The sequence below is a fragment of the Rana temporaria genome, chromosome 2 (genome assembly GCF_905171775.1).
Source record: "Rana temporaria chromosome 2, aRanTem1.1, whole genome shotgun sequence".
Lineage (NCBI taxonomy): Eukaryota > Metazoa > Chordata > Amphibia > Anura > Ranidae > Rana > Rana temporaria.
In genome coordinates, this window is record NC_053490.1 from 82,478,566 (window position 1) to 82,503,640 (window position 25,075).

A 25,075-nucleotide genomic window follows, 5' to 3' on the forward strand; every position below is an offset into this window, starting at 1 on the left:
GGGAAGTGCGGAGTGTCCCGGTAGCGGAGCCGGGTCCCGTCTCTAGCTGTGTATGCGGTCGGCGGTGCGGGCTCGGGCAGGCTCGCACTGCATACACTATAAGTCTGCCTTACAGCCGCAGCCCGTCTCGCTGCCTCACACACACATGACAGTTCGTATTTGCGCGCTGTTTTGCTCTGGCCTGACGTCACGCCAACGTCGCCCAATGGCCATCGGCCGCTGGTCAGGACAATGGAGGCGAGCCGGCCAATGGCGCGGGGGGACTAGTTGGCGGCGGCCAATGGGCAGCGCCGTGAGCTGAGAGTAATGTTACAGATTGGGAGAAGTGAAGAGGCTGCGTATCGATCTCGCTCGCTCTCACAGCCATTGCAGTACATTGAGCTCCATAGACACAGCATTGGGTGAGTAACACGGCGCCTCCGCTTACATTGACTGGCTATGGCTAGGCGGCTGGAACGAGCCGGGTAAGTATAGGAGATGAAGACAGGCGGCATGGAGAGCGCTAGAAAGACGTTTTAATCCGTCTTATGGCCTCCATAATGCCGGGCCGTCGTGAGGGGAGCGGAGAGGGTCAGAAAACACACCCGTGAGGATGAGGGGACGGCGGAAAACGGGACACGGAAAAAAATGAAAAACAGAATTACAAGAAATACTATTCTGCACACTGTGTGACGTCATGGGCGACCCGGACCGTGACGTCACTCTTCTTCTTTTTTTTATTATATTTTTATTCATATATAAATATATATTTTATATACTGGGGTGACTTTTATGTTATGAGGGGGGGGCACAAAAAAAAAAAAACGGGCACTCGTCCCCTCATGACAGGGGCACTGCCACCCGGTTATATGGGCGGACTGGCTCCGCCATCTCCTCACCATGTCCTAACATGGCTGACTATGAGGAGAAGGACAACTAAACCGGGCTCTGAGGGCTGGTTACCCGCCCGGGGGACCCCCCTTCTCCTCAGTCACCGCCGCCGGTTCTCTCTATGAGATGGCGGATACGAGCCGCACTCTCTCTAACATGGTGGTTTAATAGCGAGAGGGAGGAGGAGCGCGGGCACGGCGAACAATAGGCAGAGAAGGGCGGCGCGCTCCCGCCGCCACCATTCCGAGAAGCGGGGCGCGCGCACGCGGCCACACATGGGCGCGCCGCCTCAGCCTTGTTCTTTTTCTATGTCTCTGGCTCTCCTCTCCCCGCAATGACTAATACCATGTAATATACGGAGAGACCGAGGGGGACCCCCCGCCGCCACCACCCTTCACCGTGGGCATACCCGACACATTTCAGGGGCACTTTCTTTCATCGGGAGACGAATGACCCCCCCTCTTTTTTTATTTTATTTATTTTTTTCTGTTCCTTCCTCCCTTCATGGAGCTGCGCCATCGCCTGACTGAGAGGAGACGGTGGTGAAGACATGACAGAGCGGCCCGGGGGTTGCCCATAGCAACCATCAGCCAACCAGCTGTCATCTGTATGCTAGAGGGGGAGGAGCTTCTTTATGATTCTGCCATACAGTCCTCTGCATAAAAAAAGTGGCACCTCAGCTGTTTTTTTGTATAATTAATCCCCAGCACAAAGGCCTATGCTGGGACTAGTAGTTCACCAAAAAAAGTGCTCATACTAGAGATTTTTTTTCTCTGCATTATTATAAGCCTAATGTTTTTTCACAGGTATCTTTCCATGGCCTTCATGTAATTTAGTGGGCATCTCAGTGAAAGTAAGCGCCACCCACACCAGTTCACTTAAAAACACAATATGTGTTTTGTTTTTATGCGTCGGGTTCAAATTTATCATAACGTGTAATACGTTTTCAACCCTGGTCATCATGGAAAAATTGACTCAAAACGCATACAAAAAAAGGGCGTTTTTTTGTGTACGCCGTTGATTACAATGGTGTGATATTTTTGTGTATTTTTCAAACCGGCGCTAAAGATGCAGCAATCAGGAATCTTCAGAAGTCCAGCACACCAGATGTGAACCGCCGGTACATTGAAAGAAGATTATTTTCTGTGTGCTTTTGACGCTCTGCCAAGGTGCGTTTTTTTTTTTTTTAACCAGCAGCTAAATGCCCAGGCCAGGTTTTGCGATTCGGCACTGCGTCGCTTTAACAGACAATTGCGCGGTCATGCGACGTGGCTCCCAAACAAAATTGGCGTCCTTTTTTCCCCACAAATAGAGCTTTCTTTTGGTGGTATTTGATCACCTCTGCGGTTTTTATTTTTTGCGCTATAAACAAAAATAGTGACAATTTTGAAAAAAATTCAATATTTTTTACTTTTTGCTATAATAAATATCCCCCAAAAACATATAAAAAAATGTTTTCCTCAGTTTAAGGCGATACGTATTCTTCTACCTATTTTTGGTAAAAAAAAATCGCAATAAGCGTTTTATCGATTGTTTTGCGCAAAATTTATAGCGTTTACAAAATAGGGGATAGTTTTATTGCATTTTTATTATTTTTTTTTTTTTTACTACTAATGGCGGCGATCAGCGATTTTTTTCGTGACTGTGACATTATGGCGGACACTTCGGACAATTTTGACACATTTTTGGGACCATTGTCATTTTCACAGCAAAAAATGCATTTAAATTGCATTGTTTATTGTGAAAATGACAGTTGCAGTTTGGGAGTTAACCACAGGGGGCGCTGTAGGAGTTAGGGTTCACCTAGTGTGTGTTTACAACTGTAGGGGGGTGTGGCTGTAGGTCTGACGTCATTGATCGAGTCTCCCTATAAAAGGGATCACTCGATCGATACGCCGCCACAGTGAAGCACGGGGAAGCCGTGTTTACACACGGCTCTCCCGTTCTTCAGCTCCGGGGAGCGATCGCGACGGAGCGGCTATAAACGAACAGCCGCGCCGTCGTCCCGGATCGCTCCCCGCGGGTATCCGACCGCCGCATGTAGCGGGGGGGGGTCCCGAACGGACCCGCGGAAAGGCAAGGACGTACATGTACGCCCATCTGCCTGTACGTGCCATTCTGTGGACGTACATATACATGCGGCGGTCGGGAAGTGGTTAAGCACGGGAGAAGCACACAGGTGTAAACGGAGCCTAAAGCTGGTCGTACACAAATTTCCCTTGTTGGGGGGAGGAAATCCATAGGTTCCTGACATTCACGCTAAGGCTGACCATACATTATTCAATTTTCTTGTGTCGTTTCCTTTAGACCGCTTTCAAACTGAGGAGTTTTTCAAGCGCTTTTGTGTTTAAAAAAAAAGCGCCTGAAAAGCTAAAAACTGCTTCCCATTAAAATCAATAGATGCTTTCACACTGAGGTGAAATACACGTTTTAACATGTTTGGAGCGCTAAAAAAAGCTCCCCTCTCCATTTGAAATTACGGAAAAGCTCCTCAAAACGGTTCTTTCAGCAGTTTAAGTCACGTGACCTTAAAAAAAACGCACCGATAACTCCTCAAAAGCGCCTGAAAAGCACCACAAAAGCGCTGGGAGTTTTGAAGCACCTCGGTGTGAAAGGGGTCTTATGCCGCATACACACACGACCGTTTTTTGGGTTCTAAAAAATGAAGTTTTTTTTTTGTCATTAAAAACGACCGTGTGTGGGCTCCAGAAGATTTTTCACAATGTAAAAAATGGGCATTAAAAATTTTGAATATGCTCTAATTTTTCACTACGTTTTTTACGTTGTAAAAAATGGTCCTGTGTAGGCTTTAACGACGTGAAAAAAACGTGCATGCTCAGAAGCAAGTTATGAGACGGGAGCACTCGTTCTGGTAAAACTCGGGTTCATTTTGGAGTAAGCACATTCATCGCGCTGTAACAGCTGTAAAAGAGCGAATCGTCTTTTACTAACACAAAATCAGCTAAAGCAGCCCCAAGGGTGGCACCATCCAAATGGAACTTCCCCTTTATAGTGCCGTCGTACGTGTTGTACGTCACCGCACTTTGCTAGAGCATTTTTTTTTTTCACGATCGTGTGTAGGCAACGCCGTTTTAATGATCGGGTTGAAAAAAAATTTCATTTTTCCTAGACCCTTAAAAACTAAATTTTTTTAGAACCCGAAAAACAGTTGTGTGTACGCGGCATAAGATTAACCTCCAGCTTTGCAGTACAAGGGCCTGACTGATTGTATACACATTTTAATTGTCTTTAGGTTTGACCTCCAATTCATATGGTTCTGGTAAGTCTTAAGAAAAATTGTATAATAGCCAGCTTATGGCCCCATTCACATCTAGCAATTTGGGATCAAAGGCAGAATTACTGCAATTTTGTTCACGATTACGAATTGCACAGCAATGCTGGCAAAAAGCAGCATGCATACTTGTGTGCCATTAGCTTTTATTGACACCTAACATACAGTGTGGCAATCTGCATGGTGCAAAGCTTGTTGCCCAAAGAGGAGCTGGAGCATCTTTTGGGAGACAAGGGTCGCGCCATGCAGATTGCTGCAGGACAATCGCAGCAAAACCACTAAAAATGAATGGCACCTTTGCTGCGTTTTGTCGCCGCTTTGGAATTGTGGGCAGAATTGTGGTGACTCCACCTGCGAGCCCAACTTGCTCATTGTGAATAGGGGCTTAAGGAGGGTGGATGGAGGAATCTACCACTGCTGCCTATTTTTATGTCGACAGGTGGCACACACTGTATAGGCGGCCGAGTCTATTTATCTCAGGCCACCTCCGATCTGTCACATTTGGGTCCAGAGAAATGGAAAAGGGTACAGACTCAAGAGGTAGGTGGGTATAAAGTCACATCTACCTGACCATGGGTGGAGCTTGGAGATTCCTATCAGGTTTGCCTGAAAATAGGCCAGTGTGACCTGATTGGAATGCCCATGTAAAAGGGCCCTTAGATTTGTCAGTGTTTATCAAGCTGGGTGAGGTCGGTGGGGCCACCCACAGATTACATTTTGTCGAATTTCTGAGAATTCAACCCATGTATGGCCACCTTAGTAAATGGGTAAGAGAAAGTTCTGGACAGCCGCACTTCGAAAATTAGCTTTTATTGTAACAAAATACAAGCCACAGCAGAATATAGGACAGACAAGCTGATGCGCTTCACACTTTCAACAGTGCTTAATCATAGCTACGATTAAGCACTGTTGAAAGTGTGAAACGCGTCAGCTCGTCTGCCCTATATTCTGCTGTGGCTTGTATTTTTGATATTTTTTTTACAATAAAGGCAAATTTTCGGAGTGCGGCTGTCCAGAAATTTCCCTTACCTAATTGCTTTATGCATAGCCTGCACCTGCTGCTTTAATTCTGAGGAGAGTCTTGTTTCCGTATACCCACCTGGAGCGGTAATTCCCCCTATGGCCACCTTGGTGCTACATTTACACTAATCCCTTGTGTGTGGTACAAGAGAAATGATCCGGGACATATAAACCAACTTTCCACTTCTCTGTTGAGTTCCTCTACGTTCTGGATCAGCAGCCTCGTCCTATAGCCATGCCTACTTTTTCCAGCACACAATTGCAGCGCAATGGTGCCAAATGAACTCCAAACTCAAGAAGCATTGTCTCATCTATGCAATAGGATTGTAAGTCCAGCACAACTCAACCCATTTGGAGTCTAGGTTTACACACCTTTAGTTGTTTAGAGCACCTTCCTGGCCCTGTATGCTCTGAATTCTAGTTTCTCTAAATGCACAGTGTAAATTTTAAAGTAATTGCATGCATTTAAAAATGTCATATAAAACACATGTATGTCACTGACGGTGAGAAGAAGGTCCAAACTAGTCATAAGAGAAACGTAGTGGCTGCAATACCTGCACTTTCCTACAATATAATGAGGACTGCCTCTTGTCATGCTGGTTCTCTTGTCACTGTCCAGGAACATGTTGGTAGATGGGGATTTTTGACTCACAGTCTGCATACTTGTTCCAGGACACAGCAGTGTTCATCAATATTGGCTCTGTATTTCTGTTATGACAGGTTTACTTTAAACAGCTGTGGACCATTCTAACATTGAGCCAATACTAGTGTGTTCTGTTGTAGCTCAGGAGACCCTACAGTTTTACAGCAGTCGTGAAGCAAGTCTACATTTCCCTTGTGTCTATACCCCATAGTGACTGCTGCTGACAGACTTCCTGCATAGTTTCCTGGTATCCCATGCGGTACATCACGGGTTGCAGTTTGGGATGAGTAACATTTGAGATATTCCAAACACACCACATTCCCAGGCACTCAGTGTGCTTGTTTCCCAGCTCACAGATCGCTTTCTCATTCTTCTTCTTTTTTTTTTTTTTCAAATCTATCTGAAGATGACATGTTACAATACACTGTAGCTAGATTTGTACATCATGTCCCCCCTCAGACAACTTTTAATACAGAGGCTGATTGTCAGTCATTTTAGGTTCAGACTAAATAACTTTCTGTTAGAATAAAAAAAACAATTCAGTGACTTCTGCTCTGCAATATACTATTTGAGAGTGTGATCTATGGATTATTGTAGTATATATTAGCCAAAATGCATTTCTCTACATTCACCATGATGCTTTAAAGTTCGCCAGTTAATCAATTAGTACATGACCCCAGAAGGATCTCCCTTTTTCTCACCTAACTAAAGACATTGGACCATTTTGTAACCTGTGTCCTGGCAGTCTTCATAGAATAGTGTGTTTTTTTTTTTTTTTTTCTTTTAAATAGTTGAGTGTGGTGTTCCTGCTTTAATCACAGTCCTGTATTTGTTTCAGATATAATACAGGAGTACGGACTTCCCATGCTCTTAAACTAACCCATTAGTAAGGAATTCATTAATGCGTATGTTGTGCTCGCTGTTACAAAACTGTATGCTGTTCCCCAGTTTTAGACCTACAACATCTCAAAATGCCATATGGAATATAGGGACAGTAGACTCTCTGCATTGAATATAGAGGTAGTCGGCCACTGCACACATTACAGATTTCTGCATATCTGCAAAGAGCAATCCTGCTTTTGCTTTTCCCTGCCCTTATAATAATAATAATAAAAAACTAATTTATTATATTTAGTATTCATGTTTTCCTTACTGGCTCTTTTAGAGCCGGTTCACACTGGGGCGGCACGACTTCGGGGGCGATTCGGCAAGGCGTCCTGAAGACGACTTCAGGGGCAACTTGCAAAATGACTTCTGTATAGAAGTAAATGCAAGTCGCCCCCAAAGTCGTACAAGAACCTTTTTATAAGTTGGAGCGACTTGCGTCGCTCCTATTAGAACGGTTCTATTGAATAGAATGGGACGCGACTTGTCAGGCGGCTGAGTCGCCTGACGAGTCGCCCCAGTGTGAACTGGCTCTTAATGAGGATGAGAATTTCTGTGTAATCATACTAACCTGACAAATAGGCAGAGCTTTTTTTTCTCAGAAAATAGGTGCAGGAACTCAACCACGATCCCATTCAGTTTTCACAAACAGTAGAAGGGTCTTAAAGTGGCATTAAATACCAGGATTGCATAACATACAGAGTGCAGTGTTCAGGGGGTTACACACAGAGTGCAGAGGTGTCACTTGTAAACACAAAAACTGGACTTCTGTGTTTACAAGTGATTGTGGTGAGCAGGCACCAAAGGGTTTGAGCCAGAGGTGGTGGAACTGAGTTCCCCCTGAAAAAAAGCCCTGCAAATATGTAATGTATATTATATTAAAAAAAAAAAAAAACAGACGGCTGAGCCACAGTTTTGCCACAACCCAGCCAACCACTGAATAGTAACAATACAGCCAGACAGGGCTGTTCACGTGCTGCTTTGCGGCTGCAGCATTTTTAACTTGGGGTGCAGAATCTGACAGATGACACAGCTTGTTGAACTCTTGCTTATTGAGCTCAGTGGGAACGTACCCAAACTGCAAGCTGAATGCTTGGAGATGAGGCGCAGTCATACAATGTAAAATTGCCATTCGACACTTGAAAAATAAAACTAAAAAAAGATGATCAGGAGGCAGCAGCAGTGTCTCCTGAACGCCTGTCAGCCACTGCTATACTCTCCTCTAAAAAAGCAAGGACCCTTTTCAGAGGGTGAAAAAAGCTTTAGCGGCAAATCCTTATGCATACACACTGGAACAAAAAAAAAATGGTAAGGTTTGGAAGTGCACCATATAAAAATCTAAAAAAAAGTAAATTGAAGTTAAAAGTATATAGACTTTTATAGAGGGTTGAAAAACAGTTGGCCAAAGCATTAAGAATCTACTTCTTTTTACATGTTTGGTTGAACATGAAGGAAAAACTTTGCTTTTAAATGCAGTCCTTGTATACACAGGCATTTATGTTCACCTTGTAAAGCATTCTATTGGATCTGGAACAGTGATGGGCTTTTGAACAGGATCTTGTAGAGCAGTGTACTACATGCAGCGTGCATATACTTTTTCTATTTATTTATCTTGTATCATTTATTTATTTTTTGTTGCCCAATCAGTACTGCAGGCAATAGGCTGCAAAGCTGATCTGTGTATTCTGCTGGTGGATGGGGAGGGGGGAGAGTCTCCCAGCTGTTAGAATATAATGACACAGCAGGGAGGATACCCCCATCAAGATCAAATGTATCGGGTCAGTGTTTTTTTTTTTTTTCCCCCATTCAACCCAGAGGTTGAATGAAAAAAAAAACTGGCCCATGTGTGGCCAGCTTTACTGCTTTTTATTTCTCCTCGCAAGTCTAAGGGAAAGCAATATGAAACCTGTCCTATCCTTTTATAGCAATCCATTTTCTCTGAAATGAAATAAGTGAGCTTTGTTTTGGCTGCATCAAACTTGTTTCAGGAATATGACACACCTGTAGACAAACCACCTATAATGTGATCAGGGAACTTTTACTCTCAAACAGACGCAAAGCAAATATAAATCTACAGCAAAGTATTTCCATGTGTTTTATAATGGGTGTTTTTCTGAATATTTACAGAAATCTATCAAAATGGGGAAAGGTGATCCTAAGAAACCAAGAGGAAAGATGTCCTCTTATGCTTACTTTGTGCAAACTTGCAGAGAAGAGCACAAGAAAAAGCACCCGGATGCATCTGTAAACTTTGCAGAGTTCTCCAAGAAGTGCTCAGAACGATGGAAGGTAATGGTTCTCGTAACATCCAGAAGTAAGGTCTGAGATTTATGTCCTCTGTATTTTATTACATTATCTGCATGTTCGGTTATGTAAACCTGGTTATTTGAATATTTTCAAAAGCTTTAAGCATGCTTACTTATGTCAGATAACTATTGTAAGGAGCCAGGAAACCAATCTATTGACAGCCATAGAAAAGGCTCCAGAAAGTCAGACGCAAGCTGTTCATTTGCATTGTGTACCTGGTTCCTGAGATTTGTCTAGTTCAGTAATTCCAATATCGACATACTTTTCATAAAAAGAGCTTATTTAGGATGTAAGCACAGTTGTGCATTTTTTTTTTTTTTTTTTTTAGTATTCAGACTTCATTAAGATGAACATCTTGCCTAGTTTTGGCTAACTTGTGAAGACAAAGCAAAACAGGAATCTGTTTGTTTACAGGCGAACATCATGGCCACACGCTCTGGCGTGGTGCCGCGGGCGTGCACGTGCCCTTTATCGCTGTTAAGCCTGGTGCACACGGTCGGATTTTCCGCAGGGCAAAGCGTAGGACTTTTGTCCGAATGGCATTGGCCATGAACTTGCATACATATGTCTATTATTCTACTTGAACATCTAATGCTTATTTTTTTGATGAGATATCTGCCTCTTCCTAATATATTGTGACTTTAAGGGGTCTTAGAAAAACTCTTCATGTTGACACAATTTAACTCTCTGTAGACACACCCATTACCCCCCCCCCCCCTCATCCAAAGTGGTAAATTACTGCAGGACACTTTATTTGGCAGCGCAGGGCCATTATAAGCTAACCAACAATGTAGATGACTACCCCTAAAATTAACTGGTAACTTGTCCTAAAATCTATTTTCCATCCCCGTGTTGTGTGGTGGTTTTTTATTTTTTTAACAATACAATATGTCTTTGTCTTACAGACTATGTCTGCTAAGGAAAAGGGCAAATTTGAAGATATGGCAAAAGCAGATAAAGTTCGTTATGAAAAAGAAATGAAAACTTATATACCGCCCAAAGGAGAGTCAAAAAAGAGGTTTAAGGACCCAAATGCACCAAAGAGACCACCGTGAGTTCCAGCTGTGGGGTAGATGAAAAGCTGATTTGGCGAATCTATAACTAAAGGATATTTCCTTTAGAAAGAATGGGGCAGACTTGTACAGGCTGTGGGAAGGGAAACCATGTTCACATTTAAAGTAACCAGTTAAATGCTTGCCTACATGTGTAGATAGAATGTGATTGGTCACTATTGCCATCAGACTAATTTCTTTACCATACATTTCAGTCATTGCTTATTTTTCCCCCCCAATTGCATATAAAACATTTATTTATTTATTATATATATATATATATATATATATATATATATATATATATATATATAATCAATTTTTCCCCATTAACGGCTGTTATACTTTCTATTTTTTTACAATGAGGGGGTCTGGTTTTGGGCCTCATTCACACTAGCACTATCAAACGTATTTAATTCATTGTTTCTAAACCCATAAAAAATGCATGTAATGAGTTTTCAATGGAACCATTCACACTGCAGTCAGCTTTTATTATACATGATTTATATAGTTTTAGCTGTGTTTAGAGAAAATGTAATTCTGTGTATCCAGGAACTGATTAGTAACTCTAAATGCATCAAATTTAAAGCAGGAATATTCAAACGCAAGAAAAATTGGTATGGGAGGCATATACACTTCCCAAATAACTTTGAGTTCAGAAAAGCTAAACCTAAGAGTGTCACACACGTATAGAAAGAGCCCTAAGGCTTCAGTCACACTGACAATATATCTTTTTGTTGTAGATCGGCTTTCTTCTTGTTCTGCTCTGAATTCCGTCCTAAAATCAAAGGTGAGCACCCAGGTTTGACCATTGGAGATGTGGCAAAGAAACTTGGAGAGATGTGGAATAATACCCCATCTGAAGACAAGGTGCCTTATGAAAAGAAAGCTGCCAAACTGAAGGAGAAATATGAGAAGGTAATTTATTTCCATATGTTGGTTTCTTAAAACTGTTCTCAACTGATTCAACATTTTACCACAAATACATTAAAGGATAAGTTCACCTCAATGCAAAAAAGAATTGCACATTTTTTGCAGGTAAAAAAAAGTGTGTTTTTTTTTATATGTATGTGTGTATGAATGTAATATAATTTTTTTGTTTGTTTCTGGAGCCTCTAAAGCACTGCACCAGCGATTGGCACATTATTGGTACCATGCAGGTCTCCTGCATATCTGTCAGTTTGTGTGTGTGCCCATACAATCTGACAGGAAGTGAGAATGAACTACCACAGTGCCGTGGTAGTTCATCAAAAACTACAAGTCGACAGCCACGAATGCTGCCGTACCTTGTAGTTTTTCATTCACAGAACACTGACTGAGTGATGTGGGCAAAGCTCCACTCGGCATTGTTTTAAAAAAAATTTAAACAGCGGGGGGAGAAGATCCCTCTGCTAGGTGTCACTATCAAAGTGGGGGCTGGTCCGTTGGTTACATGTTACACCCTGAATATGGGTGTAATATGTTGTGAAAGGTGAACTTATCCCTTTAAAGATGTTCCTACAAAAAACATTTATTTGGATACAAATAGACTTGCAGTGTATAATTTGCCATATGCTACAAGAATAACGCCATAATTTTTGGTTCATCTTTGTGTGTTTGTATTTTTCTGTGTATGATAGCCCCACAGAGAATGGTATTGAAACCTCCAAGAGGAGTACAATTGAATATGCTGAATGTCGCCAAAAAATTGACAAGCTGATTTTCTTTTTCATTCTCTCATATAGGCTTAAAAAATAGCAGCTGAAATCTGACTAACTATAGAGCACTGTAAAAAAAAATTCACCAAATTTTACACTTTATATGTGGTTTCTTTCATTGGATTTGTGCAGAAGGTGGCACTGTCTTACCAAGTAATTTTTCCTTCTCAGTACATCAGATTGTTCTCTTTGGAAGATTTTACAAGCAGAGTTCATGCATAGAGTAGACCTCTCGCCAAAATTGCATTTTGGGGGCTGGTATGTGGGCCACAAATAAGGAAACCGTTTTTTTTTTTTTTTTTTCTACTTAATCCTTTTTTCCGAACTTTAGTGACATTATAGATGGAAGCATACTTATTTTGGACCTCTAAAGCTTTACCTGTACATCTTGGAGACTTGACTGCTTTTGGACAGATCTGCTGACAAAGTCTGAGACCATGGCTGATTTATTTACACTGATTACCTTTTTGCTGCCAATTTTTATCAGGGTCTATTAACATTTTGTCTGTCTTCATGAAGGAAAAAAAAGACTTGCATTCTGCTGCATAAAAATTTAAGGCAGAAATCCTATTTTATCCTGTGGGGCTAGTTCACATTTACCTTTTTGTTTTGTTAGCATGTGTGCTGCAACAACACGGGAACAGTGTAAATCCAGCTTTAAGCATTAAAATAAAAACATTTTGAGCTTTTAACTGTTCTACAGGGTGATAAGGCAATACTACCCAATATACTTTTGTGCTTCACTTCACTGCATTACACTGTAGTGATACTTGGCTTGTCTCTGCGATCCCCGATGTCCTCCGGCTAATGCCGGAGTTCCGTCAGATTAGGCGATCCGTTGTATCTTGTAACGTAAGTGACGTTCCGTCTCCGCCATCTTGCTACACCTCGCACTGGTCCACAGTGCAGATACAGTGAGAAAGCAGCAAGCGGATATCTAATAAATATAAAAAAAATGTTTATTGAATCTAAAGCCCTGTTCAATTAGGCACAATATTTTATTTTAATTTACCATGCCCAGTCTACTTATCCACATACTTTCACACTTTCATTTATATTTCCAGTTATAACATTGTTAGAATCTGTTTGTTTATTCGAGGATGTGGTTTTTTTTTTTTTTTGTTTTTTATGTATTTATTTAAAATCTCGTTCCATAGGATGTTGCAGCGTATCGGGCAAAAGGAAAGCCTGAGGTAGCCAAAAAGGCACCTGCTAAACCTGAAAAGAGTAAGAAAATGGAGGATGATGATGACGATGAAGATGATGAAGATGACGAAGAGGATGAGGAAGAAGAGGATGATGAGGAAGATGATGAATAAACCTCTCCAGGAGCAGTTTTGTCTATATAGCATTTAAACCCCCTGTACACAACTCTCATTTTTTAAAGGAAAAAAAAAAACAAATCAGAATATAAGGATGTGTAAGATTTGTTTTTAATCTGTACAGTGCCCCCCCCCTCCCTACTTTTTTTTTTTTTTTTTGTATTGTTAACACACTACCAAACATATATGTTTAGATGGCCCTGTCTTTTAAGTGGTTTTCAGTTGCCACTAACCTTGCCTCGTACAGTAAGGGGGTTGTAAATTGGCATGGAAATTTCAGCAGGCTCATGTTGGTGCACAGCACAATTTAGTTTATATGGGGATGTAGTTCATTTTTTTTCCATCTTCAGTTGTTAAGCATCATTTATTGTTGTTCTGTTTAACTGAATACCACTCTGTAATTGCAAGAAAAATTGCAACTGTTTTGTTGACATTCTGATTGCTTCTAAGTAAATACAATTTTTTTTTTTTTTTTAAATACTGTGTTATTTATTCTAGGGTTCAGTGTTTGGTGATCTCCTTGCTGAAATCATGTGTTAAATTTTAACAGCCCTCACTGTTAAATGATGAACATCTTTGTTGCAGACGGTTTTTACCTTGGAACAAGTTAATATTTTGCTTTTTTATTTGAACTTGACTATCAGACTAATACTTCCTTTTAGTTGAAGTATCAGTTAATTGCATTTCGCTTTTGTTTTTGGATTGTAGTCTTAAATGGGTTTGTATGGAACATTTTATTTTTTTCCTAAATAGTTTCCTTTACCTTAGTGCAGTCCTCCTTCACTTACCTCATCCTTCCATTTTTCTTTTAAATGTCCTTATTTCTTCTGAGAAATCCTCACTTCCTGTTCTTCTGTCTGTAACTCCACACAGTAATGCAAGGCTTTCTGCCTGGTGTGGAGTGTTGTGCTCGCCCCCTCCATTGGAATACAGGAGAGTCAGGACGCTCTCTACGTTGCAGATAGAGAAAGGAGCTGTGTGTTAGTGGGCGTCCTGACTCTCCTGTAGTCCAAGGGAGGGGTCGAGCATGACACCACACTAGGGAGAAAGCCTTGCATTACTGTGTGGAGTTACAGACAGAAGAACAGGAAGTGAGGATTTCTCAGAAGAAATAAGGACATTTAAAAGTAAAATGGAAGGATGAGGTACGTGAAGGAGGACTACACTAAGGTAAAGGAAGCTATTCAGGAAAATAAAATTGTACCTTTACAACCCCTTTTAATGCAGACTTTAGAAAAAAAAAATATTTCAAATTTATTACCTTTTTAATAGAAAAATAGAACACTGTTTTGTGACGTGATTTACATCTAACCATATAAGTGCAGAAGTCAAACATGCAGAGTCTAGCCTCTTGTTTGGCAGGAGTAGGGCAAACTGTCTCAAATTTAGCTAGATGTATAGTTTGAGGCAGTGTAGACAGCTGTGTGTGTGTGTGTGTGTGTGTGTGTGTGTGTGTGTGTTTAGTTGTAAAGAAAATGCTTTGTCTTAGGCATTAGATGACTGATTCTTTTGGCTACTATTATATATATATATATATATATATATATGTCTTTCCTGACACAGCATACAGCTCTGCCCTTCACCCAATCAGGACTGGTTATACTATATTTAAATAAGTCGCCTCCCCCCTAGGCTGCATTCTCCTTTTTTTTCCCCCTGAAATGCTCAACTGGTTATGGCTGTGAATCAAATATTTTTTGCCCTCACCTTGCTGTATTTATCTGGCCAGCCATACAGTTTCAGCCTCTTTCCTGTGACAAAGCCACTCCGTTCGGTTGTAAAACTTCCACATGAGGGAGAAGCAAGGGATGCATGTTCATTATGTGGACAACAGCTGCGTGTGGCTCAACATCCTCCAGGTCCTGGCAAACCTCGGATCAAATTTAGACAGATCATCAACTGGGGAAGGCCAACTAATCTTAGTCTAAAATGTCATTATATTATATATTATAATATCAGGAGAATACTGTAGAGTTGCCCTCACGGAGGTTGACCGTATTGGGCTCTTATGTGAAGGCAAGTCCTAGCACTATCCCATGGTCTCAAATGGTCAAGAAGTAGTCTATAGTAATCGATGCACTGGAAGCTTGAGAACATTCTAATCTAGCCTTCTAAGGTAATAAGATTTGCTTCCTATTCCAGGGAAGATTACCCCACATGTGAGACAAGTTACGTTGATGGTGGCTAAGGATAGTTAATCTATCAGCTTCCAGGCATACCAATCGTCAAAATCTATTCACTTTCTTGGTATTGACCTAGCTCAAGGTCAATGACATGGGCCAGTGGAGGACAAAGTGTCCAACATCAGGGACACTGTGATTCCCAAGTGGGGAAGTCGTTTGGGCAACACAGCCCAAGAGGCCTCAGTTATGCTCCAAACAGGTGGCAATAGGTAATCTATTGTCATCACAAGAAGGCATGCAAGATTATTCAACGCATGCCAAAGGTATCTCCCATTCGGGTTTGCGAACAGTAAAACCTGTCTCATATCATTGCTGTGTTCTGGCTTCCTAGAACTTCCTGTCATACACTGTAAAATACGAAGCCTTGGATGTCCCTAGACCAGTGATGGTGAACCTTGGCAACCCAGATGTTTTGGAACTACAATTCCCATGATGCTCAACTACACTGCAGAGTGCATGAGCATCATGGGAAATGTAGTTCCAAAACATCTGGGGTGTCACAGTTCGCCATCGCTGCCTTAGACCAACAAGCAGTTCAATGAATCTCAACTTGGCAGTAAACTCAATGGTCAGGAATGGAAGTTATTCCTGCTAGAGGAGCTTCCCAGAAGTGGAATCAGTGGATCTACTATCATCCAGCTGTTTCAGTAGGTTGGCCTATATAGCCACCAGACTTCTTGATCTCCAAGCACCTCATCAGGATCTGTAGTCATACAGCTGTGATAAGGGCAATAATGATCCAGTGGCCTTGCAGGCCGCGGTGTCCTCCATAGTACAGTCTTTGGTCCAAGAACCTCCTATTATTTCTGAGATCTTAGACCTTACACAGCGTAGCCCAGTGTACCCAAATTCAGCCACGTTATATCTACCAATTGGGAGACCAAGTTAGGAAGGCTCATCTAAGGGTCTCACCTTCAGTATTTGAAACCCTGTGTAAGCCGTGGGAACCTGCAGAAAACTCCAGGTATACTAGAACATGGAAAATTTTGCAGAATTGAAAGATGGAATACTGTGCTTCCAGCTGTAAAGATTAAGATATCTGCAAATAAACCAAGATAAGGGATTAAGCGGTAGTCAAGTCTTGGTCAGGTCCTCACTTCGTGACCGCCGCACATGTTGGGGAAATCAATTCAGAAAGGCCGGTACAGTTCTTTCTTTCCCCTTTAGAACTTGCAGTGCAACTAGTATTGGGAAGGTTGTCCCATTCTTCTGAACAAGACTTCCTCAATAGGTTCAGTGACACTAAAGCAGTATTTCTTAAGCCGATCACGTTTGGGAGAAGGCGTTCAGATATTCAAGCGGTAAACTGACTTTTTTTTTTTTTTCCCTACCATAATCAAACAAAATCGCTCTGGTTTCTTCTTCTCCAGCACCAGGCGAAGGTCTGCAAGACATCACCCTTCCAGCATGTCCAAACTGAAATGTCTGCATCACCACAAGCTGGGGTAATGGAAGAAATACATGGAAGTGGCCCTTCTCTAGAAGGTCAGACAGTGGCCTCTTCAGGCCTGACAGTATCAGAAGAAGACTTTTCACTGTCCATTAGAACAATGGCGTTATCTCAGGTCAAAGTAGCCTGAGGGGCTTATAGAATGAAGATGAGTTCATCTAGTACAGAGCTCACTTTACCACGGGTGGCGTACTCATGGGAAAAATTTAGAGGTCCAGAATTTGACAGGATACCAACCAGGTTCATATACTACAAACTAAGAATGAGCTCCGGCGCATTCTAAAGCCCACGTGCAGAGCCCACGAGAAAGTAGGCACTGCGCTAATTACAGGCAGTGAGACATTTCCCAATCTCTGCAGCCGCGCATCAGGACAATGTCTGACTGCCTGTGATTAGCGCAGCGCAGTACCGACTTCCTGGTGGTTGCCTATTGCAAAGTTAATCAAGCTGCATTGGAAGCAGGGAAATTGACTTTAGTTCTAAATTAATCTAATATGTTGGTTAAAACACTTCTTAGGCATGGCCCTCCCTTGTGGTTTTATAGGCGTGCTACATCCCATACGTGTATGCTGTCATGCTTGTGTCAGGAAAACTGAACATTTTATACTTACCTAATGGTAATTTTCCTTTCCCGATGCATAAGCATAACAGCATACAGGTCCCTCCGTTGTGGGTTTCACATTTGAGTATAGTTGCGAGAATGCTGCCTAGGGGGAAGTGACTTATTTAAATATAGTATAACCAGTCCTGATTGGACGAGGGGCGGCGCCTAACCCAAACGTGTATGCTGTCATGCTTATGGATCAGGAAAGGAAACTTACCTTCAGGTAAGTATAACATTTTTTGTTTTAAAAAAAGTTAACCTGTATGGTCAATAGTACATAGAAAAATCTGAAACCCACTAAGGGGTTGATTTACTAAAGGCAAATAGACTGTGAACTTTGCACTAATTTTCCTCAGAGCTTAGTAAATGTGGTGAAGCTTGACTTTGTAAAGGATACCTAATCGAGTGCAAGAAGGAAAAAAACCAGAGGCCCAGATTCTCGTATCTGGGCGTAAAACTGTGGGCGTAACGTATCTGGTTTACGTTACGCCGCTGCAAGTTTTACAGGCAAGTGCTTTATTCACAAAGAACTTGCCTGTAAAGTTGCGGCGGCGTAGCGTAAATCACCCGGCGCAAGCCCGCCTAATTCAAATTAGTCAGGTATAGGCGTATAGCATTTAAATTTGGCGCGTTCCCGCGCCAAACGTAATGCGCATGCGCCATCCCTAAAATTTCGCAAGGACGTCATTGGTTTTGACGTGAATGTAAATGGCGTCCAGCCCCATTCACGGACGACTTACGCAAACGTTGTAAATTTTAAAATTTCGACGCGGGAACGACGGCCATACTTAACATTGGTTGCCCCTCATATAGCAGGGGCAACTTTACGCGTCGCAATTCTAACGTAAACATCGTAACTTCACTGCGTCCACCGCGTGTACGTTCGGGAATTTGCGTATTTTGCTAATTTGCATACTCGACGGGGAAAACGACAGAGGCGACACCTAGCGGCAAAAAAAAATTGCATTTAAGATCCGACAGCGTGAGAGCCTTACGCCTGTCGGATCTAATGGATATCTATGCGTAACTGATTCTAAGAATCAGTCGCATAGATACGACGGCCCAGATTAGGACTTATGACGGCGTACATTGCGTTGCGCCGTCGTAAGACCTTTGAGAATCTGGGCCAGAATTTTTGTTTTGCCTTTTAGAAAATCAACTCCAAAGTATACATTGAATTTGGTTTTTAATACTCCTCAGGTGGATATAGATGAAGTTCAGTGTCCAGCTAGCTTTACACAGCACCCCTTCACATGTGCACTGCAGTGCCACTTGTTTTAACCACTTAAGGACCGCCTCCTGCACATATACGTCAGCAGAATGGCACGGCTGGGCACATGTACGTACAGGTACTTGGCTTTAATAACACCTCCTATGATTGACTGAACAGTCTTCCAATGGCAGCCCAGGAGATGGAACTTCCTGTTACAGATGCCACCGAGTAAGCAGGAGATTTTTTCATGTACTGTATGTAATCTGATGGCAAATATGGTTTATACTGTATCTTTTGTGGCCAGGGGGCCACAAAAATACATATATCCAAATCACCAGGGGGACCATATTAAAACGGAATGCGGGCCGCGATTGGCCCGCAGGCCGGACTTTGGACATGCCTGTAGTAAGTGAACCTGAGCAGATTGTTATACTGCAAATTACTTCACAGTTGATGCAGTTGCACATTTTAGATTTTTCCACCATTTTTTTCCTTGGTGCGGTAATGGTCCAGGTTTAGTGTATTATGTGCTGATGTCATACACTAGGTGGAGTGTGGCAGATGTGCCTTCTGCATACTTCTGCCTTTTCAGCCTCAAACAAGCATTCTCCTGTTAGGGCTCCTGCTTCAACCATACATTTGGAATCTTTTGGTTTCAGTGCCTGCCTATTGTCACTCAATCAGTTTGTGAGTATGCAGGCTTAGTTAGTCTCCTTTTTGCAGTGCAACACATCATTACTTAGAACAGAAGACAGTCCAGCTCTAACGTGTGACCTCAGCCCAAACTTCCCTCTACCAACAGCAATTTCCCTGCTCTACAAGGCAGTTTTTCAATCTTTCTTCAGTCCAGACATCCTTTAGAACAGTGGTTCTCAACCTGGGGGTCGGGAACCCCTTGGGGGTCGAATGACAATTTGCCAGGGGTCCCCAAATCCTTGCTGTGCCTGAAGCCCGCACCACTCTCCCAGGCTTCTCGTGGCCTCCCAGCAGGGCTGTCCCTGGAGCCCGTGGCCACCCACTCAGCCTCTTTGCAGTTGCCCATTCAGTTCATGGCATGGCTGGGGGGGGGGGGGCAGAGACTAGAGGTCAGCTGACTGGTATGGAATGTGAAGTGGGAGGGGCTGGAGGAGACTATCTCATGATTTCGGCCCAAGGTGTCACTGCTGCGAGACACCACAAAGTCAGAGACACAGTAAATAACACTACCTGTGATTATAGTTGCCATTAAAAGTCCCCACTGCAGTTCTCAGATCAGCAGATGACCTTTATCAAGAGCACCTAAGTTGACTGATCAGAACTCCCCCAGAGCTGCCACTGATCCCACCCCCCACGAGCACTGCCACTCCCCCAATAGGGAGTAAGAGAAGGAATAAAAATAGAGAATACATGGAAGTGAGAGGAATAGAGGGGGAGGAACAAAGAAAAAGGGAGAGAAAGAATAAGAGAACAAGGTGGATAGAGAGGGATGGGGGGGGGGGGACATAAAATTAGGGTAGAGAGAGACAAAAGGGAAAGAAAGGAGAACAAAGAGAGAGTGGTACATCGTAAAATGTACCACAAGGAATTTTAATACTGTACGGGTGGAAGGGACTCGGGGAGCGATATATGTCCGTGGGTTAAGGGCACAAACTACTTGCCTTACCTTGGGTGCTGACAAACCACACTATGAATTTTTTTTTTATTGTTAGGGGGTTCCCACAACTTGGGAAATTTTATAAAGGGGTCACAGCACTAGAAAGGTTGAGAACCACTGCTTTAGAACTTTGCACAATCCTGGGGCACACCAGTCTGAGAGCTTGTTCACACCAGGAGGTACATCGAAGTACACTCTTTTTTGTGAGCATTTTTTAATGAGCGAGAACCCCCACACCAGTGGTGGAATTTTAGGGGTCGCCAAGGTCCCCCTGTATACAGTACTTCAATAGGAGGAACGGAGACAAGCTCCCTAATCCTAAGCCGAACTGTAATCGGCACTGCGGGGAGCTTGTCACATTGTCATTTTGCATGTGTTACCTCACTGCACCTGGTGTGAAGAAGCCCTAAAATGTAGTCTGTGCAGCAGAGTTTAGTGAGATTAGATTGTTTCTCTACTTCCTCTAAATTCCCCCTTCTAGCACAAATCCCCTCTCCTAGCACAAACCTCCCCCCTCCTAGCACAGACCAAAATCCCTACTTCTAGCACAAACCCTGCTCCAACACCCCCCCCCCCCCCCCCCACACACACACACACACACACACACACACACACACACACACTTATCCCCTCTTCTAGTACAATCCTCTCAGCCCCCAAACCACAATTTATGCCGCCTGTACAGGAGCAGTGTGGGGAGGAGATAGGGGCAGTAGTCAAATCTTGCACATTGGGGTGAGAGTGCTACTTTGTTTTTACTCCTGTGCACTGTGACTCTGCAAGGAGAGCACAGCTCTCTCCTCCTCCTCCATGCAGCTATTGTGTACTTTTGCCAGAAAAACAGAAAGCTGTAGTGCAGCCTGACATTTTCTTAACAACCGCTGACATCATTACTTGGTAAGACGCAGACGGCACCACAGCTTTCTGCTTTGCCGGTGTCCTGCCAAAATTTTTCCCCCGGCGGATTAGGACCCCCCTGTACTGCGCAGGCGTGGCGCTTGTGCAGTACAAACCTCAACAGAGCCTCCGAAAATAATTGAACATTTAGAGCTGAGAGAGTCAACTAAACACGGTGCATGCTCAATGACTATCACGCTCCCAATGCTACTGTTACTCTGCAAGGGGTGGGAGTGATTTTAACAATAAAGTACACGTCTTAGCGGGCCATGTTGATGGGCGGGTTTTGCAATGGCAATGTTGATGGGTAGATTTGCACATTTAACTCAGATGGCCAACACGCCCCGCTAAGACGTGTACTTTATTGTTAAAATCACCCCTGCCCCTTGCAGAGTAGCACTAGGATCGGGAGCGTGCGGAATATGTGATAGTCATTGCGCATGGGCTGTGTAGAGCTGCCTCTCAGCTTTATATGTTTGGCTAATTTCAGAGACTCTGCATCGTGCCTGCGCAGTACAAGGGGGTCCTTATCCGCCAAGGGGAACTTATTCAGCAGAACACCGGCAATAGTACACAATAGCTGCAGGAAGGAGGAGGAGAGAACCATGCGGGCTGTGTTCTCTCTCTGCCCACAGAGTCGCAGTGCACGGGAGTTAACACACGGGAGTAGCGCTCAGATCAGGATGTGGCTGTGGAGCCCCTGAGGACTCCATGCTGCACCCTGGTTGAAAAATCCTGCTCCAAAGTACTAACACCAAAGATTCTGAAAACCCTATTAGTACAGGTTGGTCCTCACTATAGTCTTATACAGCTCCATGAAGTGAGTCTCAAACCTCTTAGGTCTCTTTCACATAAAGGATCGGATCAGGTCCACCTGCCAGGTGCATCTAATCAGACCCTTCATTCACTTCTATGGAACCGGTGGGTGTAGACAGACTTGTGTTTGATCACACCTGACTACCTCCAATCTGATCCAGTCTGCTAAAAAATAAATAAACGGAAGGAGATCCAATCCCCTCCATCTAGGAAGATCAGATTAAACCCACGTTCACACTGATGCATTCTGATGCAGTCTCCCGGGCCTATGCTCCTCTACAAATTTGAATTCCTGGAGTGTCAGGAACCAACGAGTAATCCTGGCATTAGTTCCTTTACCTCGTCTCATCCATGTTAAAGGGGCATGGTCAGAAATCAGCCTAAACTTCCTCCCTAAGAGGTAATATCTGAGGGATTCCAGAGCCCACTTAATGGCCAGACACTCATTCAACTATAGTGTTGTTTTTCTCTGCTGGTATCAACTTCCTACTGAGGAAGACTACCGGGTGCTCCTCGCCATGAACAACACTGTGACAACACTGCTCCCAATCCTACATCAGAAGCATCAGTCTGGACAACAAACTCTTTCGAAAAATTGGGTGCTATCAGGACAGGGTGTTGGCACAGTGCGGACTTAAGCTCCAAGAAAGCCTTCTCAGCGTCTGCATTCCACTCCACCATGACTGATTTCCAACCCTTAGTTAGATCGGTCAATGGAGCTGCCAATGGGGCAAAGTTGGGTACAAACCTCCTCTAGTATCCCATCATGGCCAGGAATGCAAGTACCTACTTCTTTGTGAGGGGGCGGGGCCAGTTCTGAATAACCTCTACCTTGCTGAACTGAGGTTTCACCACCCCTCTACTCTCAATATATCCCAGGTATTGCACCTCCTCCATTCCCAAATGTTTAAGGCCTCGAACACACGAGGGGACATGTCCAATGAAAACGGTCCGTGAACCGTTTTCATCGGACATGTCCGCTCGGAGATTTCGGTCTGATGGTTGTACACACCATCAAACCGAAATTCGCGTGGACAGGATACGCGGTGAAGTGGCCGCGCTGTCGCTGCGACGATGGCGTGGCGACGTGCGCGACCCTGGAAGGTCAATGCTATCACGCATGCGTCAAATCATTTTGATCCGCGGACCAGTTTCAGCAGACATGTTCGGTCGTGTGTACGAGGCCTGAGGGTTTATTGTAAACCCAGAGGGAGTCCAGCACTGCCTGGACTTTGGGCAAGTATGATTCCCAGTCTCTGCTAAAAATGACAAGTACACTGAGGCATACTTCCGGTGAGGTCATAAAATCCTATCCATTGCTCGCTCGAACGTGGCTGGAGCAGTTTGTAGTACAAAAGGCATTCTTTTGTACTATAAACTCCCCTCTAGGGTAGAAAAAGCCGTTTTCTCTCTAGCAGCCTTGGTCAATGGGATTTGCCAATACCCCTTGGTAAGGTCCAATGTAGTTATATACTTGGTTGGACCTAGTCTCTCAATAAGTTCATCTACAGTACCCAGGGCATGGTTTAGGCATCAAAGCTTGAAACTTCATTACGTTTCCGGAAATCATTGCAGAATCGCAGAGTCCCGTTGGCCTTTGGTGCCAACACAAACAGGCTTGACTACTCACTCTGCGATTCTTCAATAAACTCCAGGTCTAATAACTTCTTCACTTCCTCTGAAACGGCTTTACTTTGAGCCTCTGGGATGCGGTAGAGCCGAACAAAAACGTTGGCTCCTGGTTCTGTGATAATATTGTGCTCTATGACACTAGTTAGCCCTGGCAAGTCTTAACATTTTTAAGAACTCCTTGGTCTGCTGACTTTGGATTTTAGACTTTTAAGGGTATTTGCTACTTGGACAGTTTCCACCTCAACCTGAGGCTCAAGCCTTGCAGCAGCCAGAGAGGTCACCGATTCCCTGTCCGTCCAGGGCTTTAACAAGTTAACATGGTATATCTGGTACGGTTTCCTCTTGCCTGGTTGGTGGACTCTATAATTTATCTCCCCCATTTTTTTTCACAACTTCAAAGGGACCTTGCCATCTAGCCCAGAATTTACTTTCCACAGTGGGAATCAACACCGTAACGCGATCCCCCCTTGTAAGTGCCTTATTTAGCGGCCCTATTATAGACCCAGTGTTGGGCCTCCTGGGCTTTTTGCAAATGTTTCTTGACCAGTGGCATCACCATTAGGATCCTTTTCCTGCATTTGGGAGACATATTCAAGAATACTCTAATGGTGAATAAGTTCACTTTCCATTCCTCTTTAACAAAGTCAAGTAGTCCGCAAGGTCTCCCCCCATACGCCAACTCAAAGGACGAAAACCTAGTCGAGGCCTGGGGCACTTCCCAGATAGCAAACAGGAGAGCTGGTAACAGGCAGTCCCAGTCTTTCCCATCTCTTTGTTCCACTCTCTTGAGAATAGACTTAAGAGTCTTATTAAAGCATTCTACCAAGCCGCCTGTTTGGGGATGGTAGACTGATGTGTACAGCTGTTTAATCCGGGAAACAGCTTGCACACATCGGCCATAACCCTCGACATAAACAGGGGGCCCTGGTCCTTTGGAAAAAACAGTCCATGTAAACACCTGGAATAATTCCCGGGCAATAGCCTTAGAGGAGGTATTCCGCAGGGGTAGCGCCTCAGGATATTGGGTGGCATAGTGAAGGATCACCAGTATGTAGGAGTGACCTTGAGCTGACTTTACCAAGTGACCCACTATATGCATGGCTATCCTTTCGAATGTAACCTCAATTATGGGCAGTGGGACCAAAGGGCTCTGGAAGTGAGTCATCGGGGCGGTCAACTGACAGGTGGGACAAGAGGTATAGTATTTCTTTACCTCTGCTTTCAGACCTGGCTAGTAAAACAGGTTGGTGATCCGTGCCTCCGTTTTCTCAATTCCCAGGTGTCCCCCTAACACGTTGTCATGGGCCAGGTCAAGGAACCTTTTACCTATACTGTTGGGGTACCATCAAGTCCTCTACAACATTTTCTCTCACTTTGTTGAACCGATAAAGCAATTCATTACATACTGCGAAGGGTGGCCATCGGTCATTCGCACCTGGCTCTTGGGGAACCCCATTTATCACTACAACCTGTTCTCGTGCCTGGGCCAAAGTGGGGTCCTGCATCTGGTCAGTATCAAATGCCCCCTGGGGAACAATCAAATCCGGCAGGGGTAAAGG

The 25,075-nt window shown here is 43.6% G+C and overlaps 1 protein-coding gene across 2 annotated transcripts; it reads left to right on the forward strand.

The window, feature by feature from the left end:
- The first annotated feature begins 293 nt into the window (after window positions 1-293).
- HMGB1 (high mobility group box 1) lies at window positions 294-13,561 on the forward strand. Of its 2 annotated transcripts, none has more exons than XM_040340463.1 (5): window positions 294-401; window positions 8,838-8,999; window positions 9,923-10,068; window positions 10,813-10,987; window positions 12,924-13,561. In XM_040340463.1, exons 2-5 carry the CDS (start codon window positions 8,850-8,852, stop codon window positions 13,083-13,085), a joined length of 633 nt encoding a protein of 210 aa, XP_040196397.1. In that variant the 5' UTR covers window positions 294-401; window positions 8,838-8,849; the 3' UTR covers window positions 13,086-13,561. The 2 variants fall into 2 exon arrangements, with proteins under 2 accessions (XP_040196397.1, XP_040196398.1); XM_040340464.1 differs by lacking the exon at window positions 294-401 and adding an exon at window positions 441-464.
- Window positions 13,562-25,075: the final 11,514 nt, after the last annotated feature.